The sequence below is a fragment of the Anomaloglossus baeobatrachus genome, chromosome 7 (assembly GCF_048569485.1).
Source record: "Anomaloglossus baeobatrachus isolate aAnoBae1 chromosome 7, aAnoBae1.hap1, whole genome shotgun sequence".
NCBI lineage: Eukaryota > Metazoa > Chordata > Amphibia > Anura > Aromobatidae > Anomaloglossus > Anomaloglossus baeobatrachus.
In genome coordinates, this window is record NC_134359.1 from 261355893 (window position 1) to 261367989 (window position 12097).

At 45.4% G+C, this 12097-nt stretch overlaps 1 protein-coding gene across 3 annotated transcripts in view; it reads right to left on the bottom strand.

Annotated features, from left to right (window-relative positions):
* Positions 1-12097, bottom strand: part of IL21R (interleukin 21 receptor) — a 73965-nt gene that overhangs the window by 8382 nt on the left and 53486 nt on the right. For all 3 annotated transcript variants that reach the window (XM_075318095.1, XM_075318097.1, XM_075318096.1), the window contains exons 3-7: positions 11701-11815; positions 6805-6989; positions 6435-6580; positions 6186-6360; positions 339-435 (exon numbers count right to left, since the gene is read on the bottom strand). In XM_075318095.1, coding sequence (XP_075174210.1) covers positions 339-435; positions 6186-6360; positions 6435-6580; positions 6805-6989; positions 11701-11815 — 718 coding nt within the window. The remainder of the gene's footprint in view (positions 1-338; positions 436-6185; positions 6361-6434; positions 6581-6804; positions 6990-11700; positions 11816-12097) is intronic.

The window sequence follows — 12097 nt, forward strand, 5'->3', positions numbered from 1 at the left end:
CTCTCTACAACGTCTGTAGCATCTACAAGTTACACCACTATGGTACATACTATGCAAAGTTGAGGTGCGCCAACTTGGGGGTGGTTTCCATCTTGGTCCACCGTAGACATTCAATATGTAAAAAGAGTCCAAGGCACCACACACTTTATTGCACATATAACAGCTTTTATCTTATTTTTTTGCTCCACAATAAAGCACTGAAAAATGTAATTACCGTTGCCATGGAACCTTCTTGCATATTGGACCGATCTGATACTTATGTAATTATCACTATCAAATTTAAAAACTATCCTTGAAAATGTATAACTATCAGTGCAAACACAATAAGATGTACTTACAGCGGTGTATATCGAAAGCATGTCAGAAGAATCCCCAGAAATGCCAAGATGGCAATTGTTCCGGAAATCCCACCGATTTTGATTTTGATGTTTTGATCTGAAAATTTAATGAGAGATGAGAACTTTAGTATCAACGGTTCAGAGATCATCCGGGAATTTGATGAAACACAATAGAAAATATTTTTTTAAGAAATATTTAGGAATTTATTTACAAATAATAAGAGCTCATGTGCAGAACATTGTGTGTACACAGCAGGGGCAACTCCTACTTTGGTCTTTTGGTCCTTCAGTGCAGACTCAGCCGGTTGTATGTAGGTAAATATTTTCTTCCGGAAGTATAGAATGCCTGATCTTAGAGAGTTGGATGGAGTATGCAACGTCTTTTCAAGAGTGGTAACAACTGTACCAGCCAACGACCCAAAAAACGTTCAACGGTACATATCAACTTATCCATACTTCATTCTGAGTCTCTTATGTTCTTTGGGGTCACAAGTGTTGCCAACAGAATGAAATGGTCTAAACCTTAAATCTTTAATGATTGACCAGATTTAGACATACTTTATAATATTGTTGAAGGTATGTGGAGGAGAGCAATATGCCTGATTTAAGATACCTCCTGTGGTCAGGTCTAAGGGGTACTTTGCACACTACGACATCGCAGGTGCGATGTCGGTGGGGTCATCTCGAAAGTGATGCACTTTCTGCGTCGCTCTCGACATCGTAGTGTCTAAATCCTAGATGATACGATTAACGAGCGCAAAAGCATCGTAATCGTATCATCGGTGCAGCGTCGGCGTAATTCATAATTACGCTGACGCGACGGTCCGATGTTGTTCCTTGCTCCTGCGGCAGCACACATCGCTGTGTGTGAAGTCGCAGGAGCGAGGAACATCTCCTACCTGCGTCACAGCGGCTCCCATCGGCTATGCGGAAGGAAGGAGGTGGGCGGGATGTTTACATCCCGCTCATCTCCGCCCCTCCGCTCCTATTGGCCGCCTGCCGTGTGACGTCGCAGTGATGCCGCACGACCTGCCCCCTTAATAAGGAAGCGGTTCGCCGGCCAGAGCGATGTCACACGACAGGTGAGTGCATGTGAAGCAGCCGTAGCGATAATATTCGCTACAGTAGCTATCACAATGATATCGCAGCTGCGACGGGGGCGGGGACTATCGTGCTCGGCATCGCAGCATCGGCTTGCGATGTCGTAGTGTGCAAAGTACCCCTAAGAACTACTATGGAGGCCTCAACAAGAAGTCACATGAGCTAATAGTTCATCAAAGTTCTTTAGTTTCTTCCAATAAATGACAATTCACTTAAAAACGTTTCAGCACAACTATTTGAAGTTCCTTTCTGGGCTCACTCTCACTCACACCACTTTAGTATACTCCGGCCTTACACCTCCTCATGTGGCAGTGCAACACTCAGGACCTCTCTTTGCGGCCCGATGTTCTGGTTTCTCAGTGAGGCTCACTATCACTCTGGGTCTTTCATTCTGTTCTCTCCTGGTAAGGCGCTCTCTCTCTCTCACTTCTTATTTGCATCCCAAGCCCCAATCCTTTCGTTCGGTTTCCACTCATTCCACTCCTAGACTTCTTTACTTGGCTTTGGCTCCCATCTACTTTAAGTGACTGAACACATCACTCTTTCCCTCTATAACTGCTACTTCATGTGGAATGTACTTTACCTACTTTTCCAACTCCTTTCTTTTCTCAGGAACACTCTTTGTTAGGGTGGTCATCATCTTTTTCACTTAGGGGTGCTTCACACATAGCGAGATCGCTACCGAAATCGCTGCTACGGCACGGTTTTGGTGACGCAACAGTGACCTCATTAGCGATCTCGCTGTGTGTGACACTGAGCAGCGATCTGGCCCCTGCTGCGAGATCGCTGCTCGTTACACACAGCGCTGGTTCGTTTTCTTCAAAGGCGCTCTCCCGCTGTGACACACAGATCGCTGTGTGTGACAGCGAGAGAGCGATGAAATGAAGCGAGCAGGGAGCAGGAGCCGGCATCTGGCAGCTGCGGTAAGCTGTAACCAGGGTAAACATCGGGTAACCAAGGTGGTTACCCGATATTTACCTTAGTTACCAGCCTCCGCAGCTCTCACGCTGCCAGTGCTGCCGGCTCCGGCTCTCTGCACATGTAGCTGCAGTACACATTGGGTTAATTAACCCGATGTGTGCTGTAGCTAGGAGAGCAAGGAGCCAGCGCTAAGCAGTGTGCGCGGCTCCCTGCTCTCTGCACATGTAGCGATGTTATGATCGCTGCTGCGTTGCTGTGTTTGACAGCTAAGCAGCGATCATAACAGCGACTTACTTACAAGGTCGCTGTTACGTCACAGAAAATGGTGACATAACAGCGACGTCGTTGTCGCTGTCGCTATGTGTGAAGCACCCCTTACGAGCAGCCATTGTATTGTTCCCGGGGCCGTCACAGATACTATCTTTACTCAATAACTCCTGTTGAATCTACATGATCTCTGCAACTGACCCAGATTGGCTGGAAACCAGTTCCACCATCTCAGTCTCACGTCAACACACTTAACCCATACCTGTTTTTGTGTAAACCAGAAAGGGACTACTCACCAAAAGTAGATCAGCACCAACAAATTCAGAACAAAGTAAATATACACATTACGTTTGGCCAATCTGACCCAAAATCATATCAATATTTTTAGAAAGCGGGTACCGAGAGTTCTCTTCCACTCTATTACAAGGGTCTGAAGGTCCAGCGGCCAACTTGGTAAAGACTGGAAGGGGTGGCGACAGAAACGCCCATATTCAATGCTTCATGGCATTTGTAGATCAACATCGCCATCTGTCAATGAACCATCACCGCTAGAAACTGAACTGGGAGGAGTGTGCTTCCTCGAGGTAAGAATTAGAAAGCAATGCTAGGTCAAGTGATAATTGTGGCACAGTTACAAAATATAAAAGGCTGGGCTGGTAGCAAAGAGGTGGAGTTGGCACCACGCTTACTAGGTGAGCAGATGTTTACGCAGTAGAGCAGGCTGTGTCAACTGTAGCAGAATCATCTGGAAGTATACTGAGTACAAAGAAGACCTGAATCTCAAATGAACCGAACCTTGCACAATCCATAAGCAGATCAGTTCCAAGGGAGGGTGGGCAGGCTTTTTCAAACTTTTTTTATTTGGTGCACACTAAATGCAAGCACACTGTTGTTACCCCCGGTGTGAGCTGTTCAAACGCTGCAATGCTTAAATTTGCTGCTCGGTTCAGACTTCGAATTTCAAGTTCGCTCATCTCTAGAGCTGAGCCCTACTGTCTCCAGAAGAACCTGAAGATCAAATACCAAATGTCACAGCAGAGGAAACCGAAGACGAAACATAGAATACCATCACCAGAGGAAGACCAGACTATGCGGTCAAGCCCAGTAGACAACACCAAGCACCCTCACCAGAGAAGGCCCAGACTATGTGGTCAAGCATTGAAGACAACACCGTGCACCGTCACTAGAGAAGGATCAGTCAATCAACGAACATCAAGAACCGGAGACTGGGAAACAAACATTTACTGCAGTGCAGTGTCCAAGTGAACAGAGCCATTTCTTCCAACCTTGTCGTATGGTACTAAGACAGAATAGCTAGCTACCAGAGTTAAACTGTGGAAGTAGTGAATTGCACGCAACTGTGCCAAGTTTAATATACCGTTAACATAGAAACTTATAACAGAGAACGGTAGAGAAGGGTTTCAACGCCGCGCCAATGACCGACAGATCCTGAAGTGTCAGATTAATGTTGCTTTATTTCACGCACAGGTCAAGTCAACGCGTTTCAAGAGACTCAGCTCTCTTCATCAGGACAAGCTGGCAAAGAACATCAAATCTGCTGCATGGCACCCTATACAGCATTAAATACCTTAGGGGTGAAGTCCTGATCCACCCCTATTTGAAAAAAATCGGCGGGAATCTATACATTTAAAAAACAACATGACATCATACATTGTAATGAAAGAATTTTCCAACGTATTTCTTTGTGATAACTTATTCTTAATCCCAGGATATTAGTAATACTGAATAAAAGTGGTATTGAAAAAAATAAAAAATGTATAAAATCCATGTGTGTGAAGGTGTAGTCCTTGTATTCCAAAAAACCTTTTCTATATACAAAGACACATATACTTCCAGATATATCCGTATCTCACAAACTGCCTTGAACCCCATTACGAGTGTTACGCAGTCCATGATCCAAGGGCCGGGAACACCGCACAGGGAGCGTGCAGCTGCCAGTGCCACGTGTATATACAAATCAATTTGCTCAGAAAAAACATATCAAAGGTATATATTCACCTTAAGAGGAAAAAAGCGGAGAGAGGGAGTGGGGGTCTTTTTTTTATAAATTTATAATTCCTTTTAGAGAAAAAAAGGTTTAGAATTATATTTTTAAAGTGAGATCGTGTGTGAACCCAACCAAAAGGTTAAAGTGAAGCAGTAGCTGGATACAGTGAGATGTCACTCAACCTGCGGTTCCACCCTGAGAACTCGCAGGTGCGCAAGTGAAAGGGAAAAAAATAATATTTTTTCATGCTGGAGCTAAAAGAAACTCCCCAAAAGTTCAATTTTATGTCAAACAGTAATCTATATTCATTTAAAAAAATATTAGGAATTAGAGAATTAATCAAAATTAGAAAAACTATATCGGTATATAAAAAAAATGTCATAGTATTATATGTGTACAATAAAACAGGGATTACAGCCAACAGATTGTTGCTATAGACATGAGAGATATATCAGTGTATTGTGCCGCTAATATATGCAAGACAATCCACTGTTAAAGACTATCCCCGGATATATAAAGAGAGGGGGAACGGCAGGATGGTAATCATTAAATATAATCATTACAGCAAAAATAGACCTATACATGTTCTATAGCGGCTCACGGCCGCGCTCCTAGCAGAAATACTGAGGGGAACATTGGGTCGCTCTGTGACGGGGTAAACTGAGTTCAAGAGCGTGGGGAAAAGTGCAGTGCGCATGCTCACCAGAAAGGTACATAGCTAGTGTTCCATAGAGAGTTTCTAAGGGGAAGCCGAGGTGAAAAGAGTTCAGAAGCGTGGGAAGATTTCCTAGTGCGCATGCCCCATTCTAATCATAGAACACAGGTCTTCCTATCAGCTGAATTCTAGGGAAAAAAAACTAAAACCTGAAGGGGAAACCCCCCCAAAAAAGACTAGTCCAATAACACCCCCAAAAAGGGCTCGGACAAAACATAGAAACTTATGTAGAGCATACGTTTTCTTGCTTAATTGTTTACCTTGATTACTAGTAGGGTGACACTGATGCTCCCCTGACAGAAGGACAGGGATTGGGTTACCATTAAGGGAATTTGTTCACCATAATGTCCAGTGATTGTATGCAACTGATCAGGAGATTCTGTGAAACTTGCCAACTGTGATTTGATTTGTTCGCTTTGAACTTCCTCTTACCCATTTCTTTCCCATCTCCCTGTTCCTGTACACTAAAATATGTTGGAGTCATCACTGAGTTGCCTTTATTGCGTGTTGCATTCCTGCCACCCTTGTTACAAGACCATACCTCCCTGGTTTGGGAAGCTTCTGCTTTAATGAATAGGTTAGGTCTCGGTTGGTAATTTAAGTATGACAATACCACATCAATGGCAAGGGAGAACCATGGTACGAGATTTTATGTAGGGTCACATTTTTTTGAACACCAACCAAGAAATATTTATTCTGAAGAACTAAAGTAGAATATTCACCGCCCTCCCACCCTAAAATCAAATAAAAACTTTTTTTTTTCCTAACACAGCAATGTTCAAGACATAAAATAAAGTCTTCATACCGTCTGGAGGAAGTAAAGTTCTCATATCACCTGTTGGGGTTGTCCATGCGACGGTCTCGCTCCATTCACTCCAGTGGCCACGATAGATAGATGTTCTCTTAGGGTGAGCTCGGATCCTGGCGACATATTGTTCACTAGGTTGAAAAGATGACCTTAGGAGAACCACATTTTTGTCATCTTCAAGGATCTGGATAGTTTTTTGGTCCTAGAAAATCAAAAAGAGTCTATAGATGAATCTGTAAATGACCCATTGACTTGAGAGTAGTTACAATTTCTTACCAGCCATGATTCTTCAACCATCTTGTAGCTCAGCTCATAGGCCAGTTCTCCGCTTCTCATGATGTGTTTATCATAGTCAGTTTCCCAGGAAATATTATAGTTCTCCAAAAGAGAAATTGTGAGATTGAATGGTGGCACTGGCTTGACTGTTGGAAAATTAAAAAAAAATATATATGATAAAGTTCTTTACAGCTCTTTATACAAAAACACACTCAACTTGAAGGAGATTGCCTAGATTTACAATCCTTGTTTTCGGGAACAGCACCACTTTTGACCATAGGCACAGCAAATTGATGGACACCATTTTTGGAAAAAAAAACAGATGAATTTCAAAACCCCCCAATAATTTGGAAGCATTGGCATAACTTACAATGGTGACCTATCATGAGAAGTTGGCAGATTTGATCTGAATGGTGTCGTCCATTGACATTGGTTGTTATCGTTAATGTGCATTTGCCATCTACGGAGAAGTCTTCCATATCAATTGTGCAAATATACTCATGTTTCTTCTCACACTCAATCAGAATACACGTTTCATATAACTCTTCGAAGGTCCTTTGAAGAAAGAAATTCGGTTGGGAAAGATGCAAAATATTCCTCAAGATAACACATCTTAAAAAGTTGCAAAGATTTAGAAAAATATGTCTACTTTCTCCCATAGACAATGCCACCCTTGTCCATGGATTGTGTCTGATATTGAACCTCAACTCCATTAAAGTGCTAAGCTGCAATACCACAAACAACCTGTGGTGAGGTGTGGCGCTGTTTTAAGAAGAAAACATTCATTATTTCTAATTCTAAGCAACCGCTTTAACTTTTTGACAATAATAGCTACCGGAAAATTAAAATTTACAATACATTTTTAGGAATGGTTTAAAAGGTTTCATAATTATTTTCGTCCTTATAATCATTACTAATCTTCTAATACAACTGATATTGGCTCATGGTGGTAAGATATTGTGGTGGGGCCAAAAATTGAGGAGCATTTGCAGGGAGTGGGGGGCATCAAACAATGTAGGAAATAGCCCTATAAAGAGAACTGTTCCATGTCAAGAACCTGGTCCTAGTAATGCTGACTTAGTCTAACACTGAAAATGTTGTAAATGGGTAGAAAGAAGGCTGCCGTCTTCGTACATCATACTTGCCTGTCTTCCGAAAGTTCTCAGAAAAAAGGGAGAAAAATGGAGCTGGGAAATCCAGATGGGACAGGGTTAAGCCAAGGTTGAGGAGGAGTGACAGGTGGCAAAAAGGCTAGCAGGACGGGCTTCAAAGGGTGTCAGGTCTGGATAGGGTTTGAGTAAATGAAGACGTGGCCACAGTCTCAGGGACAGTCAGGGAGCCCTGAGATAACCTTAAGAGGCCTGGAGCCTACTGCTCACCATCAGCGGGCTTAGAGAGCCGTGTGACTAGAGAGCTATAGGGGCCCAGAAGTGGATGCAGGTGTAAGGAAGAGGGGGAACAGAGACACAGACATGGCAGCTTGAGGAAAAAGTCCACGAAACCAGGGGACAGGTAGAGAAAGATTACCCCAGAAACAGTAGAAACAGAACCAGGAAAAGTTGATGCCATGTCTGTCATAATGGTGTGAAGAATAAACTGAATAAGTTTGTTTGCCAAGTGAACTCTGGTGTTGGATGTGTCACTATTTCTTCGATGACGAGGACTGGATACGGGGTAATGAATACAAGCCTGAAGAAACTAGTAAGTGTCATAAACCCCACCCGAAGTTACACCCGTACACAGAGACTCCTTGGCAAAGGAGCACACTGCCCATACAGCCTGGCACTTGTACCTCCCTTCAACTGCACCCTTTATAGCTATGCCCCAGCTTCCATTTAGATCAGCTGAGTGATATAGATGAAAATATGCCTCAGATAATTGTCGGGCCAAATATTTGTTCAGCTGACAGCTAGTTCTTCCGATTTCCCCACATCCATGAAGTATAGGCTCTGACAAGTATCAATGTGCACTCTATCGGATTAGGTTGCCGCCAGACTCATTAAGGCTGGTTTCACACTACGTCTTTTTAACATCCGTTGAAAACGTTTTTTTAACGGAAGTACGGATCCTGTGCAAATCCGTTTTGTGTTTAATGCATTTTCAATGGACTTGCGTCCACTTCCGTTTGCATTCGTTTGCGTCCGTTAGACGCAGGATCCGTCATTGTGCGTTAATTTAACATGTTTCAAAAACGCAACATGTAGCGTTTTTTGGCTTTGTCAAATTAACGTATGTCACAGGATCCTTGACATTGCGCCGCGAGCTGCAATGCATGTCAATGAGTGCTGGATCCTGCCTACCAAAAGTCGTTCAGTGGCGTTATAACAGGATCCTGATTCTGTACTGAGCATGCCCGGTACAGGGGGTGTGTCTCTCTCTCTCTCTCTCTCTCTCTCTCTCTCTCTCTCTCTCTCTCTCTCTCTCTCTCTCTCTCTCTCTCTCTCTCTCTCTCTCTCTCTCTCTCTCTCTCTCTAAATATCGGGTATCCAAGGCCGATGTTTACCTTGGTTACCAGCGTATGCAGCTGTCAGAAGCCTCCTCCCAGTCTAGTTCCCCTCACTCCCGATCACATGACTCCTTTGCCCGCCCCTAACATCCAGTGCAGGATCCTGCAAAATAACATATGCGTTTGCATACGTTATTTGCTGTAAAAGCAGGATCCGTACTTCCGCTAAAAAAACGTTTTCAGCGGATGTTAAAAAGACGTAGTGTGAAACTAGCCTTATCAGTAGCTTAGTTGCCTAAAGAACAAAAGGATTTGGATATTAAATTTGAAAGCACCCGACCCATTCCTTATCTTCCCTGACATCTGTAGCGCCGGCGTCTCTGCAGAGAGGCCGACTTACTCACGGCCCCGGCCGGGTTGCGTCCTCCTCTGCTGCCGTGTGGCTATCCATGTGCTTTGCTGCCTCCTTCGACTAGTGGGTCCTGTACATGCCAAAGGGTTCCCAGGAGTGCTCCTAAGATGCAGGCGCACGCACACCAGCCCTCCTCTTAAAGGCCAGTATGCTATTTCCAGGAAATGCCTGGAAATGCCTATGTATTTAAAGAATCTTCCCATTATGGGAACTGCCTGCGCAACGCCTCTGGTTAGTTAGTCAGTCTCCAGTTTGCTACCTAACTAGTTGTCAGGTCCTGAGCTCCTGTCCTGTTAACCTTGTGTCTGCTTCCAGTACCTGCCTTCCCATGCCTGTGTATCCCTGCCGTGCCCACCATTCCATGCTCATACAGCTTGCCTCAGTCACCCCACCTGTACCTGTACCGCCCCGCGGCCTCGGCTGCGACCGCCGAGCCGCTCAGGTCCGGGCTCGTGTGTCGGTGGCTCGAGCGCCTCCGGACCCGGGGGTCACGTCGCTCTGGAAGGGTGTAGTGGCGGTGCACGCAGGGGTGGTGGGGTGGTTGTATTTTAAAGTTCGTGACGCCACCCACGGGTTGTGGTGATGGTGGACACCACCGCTGCGGTAAAAGGTACGGGGACTCCTGGGAGCGGTGTAGGGGCACAGCTAGGTGTTGACCCCTCCGTGGGTAGGGGATGTTGGTCCCGGGGCCCGCTTGGCGAGGGGGCCGGGGTGCAGGGTGCAGTGTGGTGGTGCGGTGCCCAAGGGCACTGGTGTACTCACTCTGATACAAGACACTGGAGGCGCTGGTAAACCAAACGGGGTGACGAACTGGGCCCGCAGCCGGCTGCAGTTTCTCCAGATAGGTTGGTAATGTCCGCCTTTTTCCTGCACCTGTATGTGATCTTGGCTACTGTGCTTGAGCACTGGTAGCTCGCTCCCCGGTGTATATGTGTCATAGGAGCCCGTTTTCCCACAGACACTGGCCCCTTGGATCTCTGGCCTCTGGCGGTGGCTCCTTACCGGACGGGTTGGGCTGTTGCCTTCAATTGGGACTTAGGTGGGAATGAACCCCTGAGGTCCAGACCGTAATCAGTTGATTTGACTATGGTGGTGGCTTATAGCCTAGTTCGGGGTCTGAGTACCCTGCCTGGTGCTCCGGTATCCAGTTAGCTCCCCGGTTCGGTTCCGGCGGGCCACTGCCCTGTCCCGGTCCCTTACGGTTCCGCCGGTCGTATTCCCGGTCTCCTGCAGGCGGCCACTACCATCTGCCTGCCTGACTGATCTGGGGTCCTAGGCTCCAACCCAGGCCCCAAGCAGAACTGAGCTCCTCTCCCTCCAAACTCTCCTAACTACCTTACTGGGGTGGGGGTGTATGTGGTGAGTGTAATGACCTGTGACCCCTGGGGTGTCCAGGGCATCACATACCCATCTAATACTGAGTCCGTCACCTGTCCTGGGGGTCAGCTGTCACAATACCAGTCACTTCACTGGGAGTTGCACCTGGCATCCACCTCGCGGTGGCTGCTTAGTCAAACCCATCCCACTAAGGGGTAAGCCTGTGGTCCCCTGTGGCCCAGTGAGTCCACTAATACCACTTGCTGCCTCTACACCGTTCGTGAGCGTTACAACATCTTTATTCAGCGGAGAGTTGGGAGGCCTCCATACTAGACATGAGTGGACTCGTGGAGGTTTGGGTTTGCTGGGTTCAGATGGACCCGGACTTGACCTGAACCCCAATGGAAGTCAATGATTGGGCAGTTCCAGTCTCCGCCCACATGCAGCCAGCCATAAATAGGTCACTTCTGGGGAAGAGAGGGTGGGAGGAAGGGGACGTGGGGTTTGGACACACTACATCCCCAAAACTTATTTTTACCCCCATGAAGAGCCATTCAGAGACTGCAAATGGCTCACACTAGGCCGAGCACTGAGCGTACCCATGAAGCACCCAAATTCTGAACTCGGACACTGTTTTTTGTTTAATGTTAAAAAACCCGTGTTCGGTACGAACCCCGAACTTTACAGTTCGCTGATCTCTACTCCATACCCATTAGATGGTTGGAAGCTCCTGCTGAAATAGGAGATATCAGATGACCCCTACTCAACATGGCCTTTAGTTAAATGAAACCATATCACAATGAGGTATAACTAAGAAAAGCAAAAATGAGATAGTCACTGTTTTTTTTTTCATTGTAGGGGAAGTGATCTGAGCTTCTGTGGTTTTCAAAAGACACAGCAGGTACCGGGCTTACAGAATGGAAAGTGCTTGCAGCTGGAGCATTACCAGTGCAGATGGCAACCATGACTGCCGAGGGCAAGAGAAGACCATATCACTGGCCCACATCTGACATTTTAGGCAAATGACGTAATTTGCGGGAAAATAAATCTATTATTTCTTGTGTTACCGAAATGGATCTTTCTATTCTTACCAGTTAGCAGACATGGTGTGGGAAACACTGGTGTTCAGGTCTTTGTCTTCACGATATTCGCATGCCAACGTGTCAATGAAGTCTATGACACAATGAAGATCCTGGCAGCACTGGGCTGAAATAAGAAGAAAAACATGATGTCTTCTCAATACCATATTGTTGGATATGCGATAGTGGAGCTTTTCCATCAAATCTAAACATATTATTTGGTTTACATGTATTTTTGGCTAATAATCCTTTTTACATTTGGGTTCCATTAAAAATTTTGCTTTCTATGGCCTCTGTATTGCGCTATTGCAGACTGCAGAAAGAGTTAACCATGGATCACTCATTGAGATAATTTTTTGAAAGGAGTTTTATCTATCTTCTTCTGAACTGTAAGCTTATTTCTGATCAC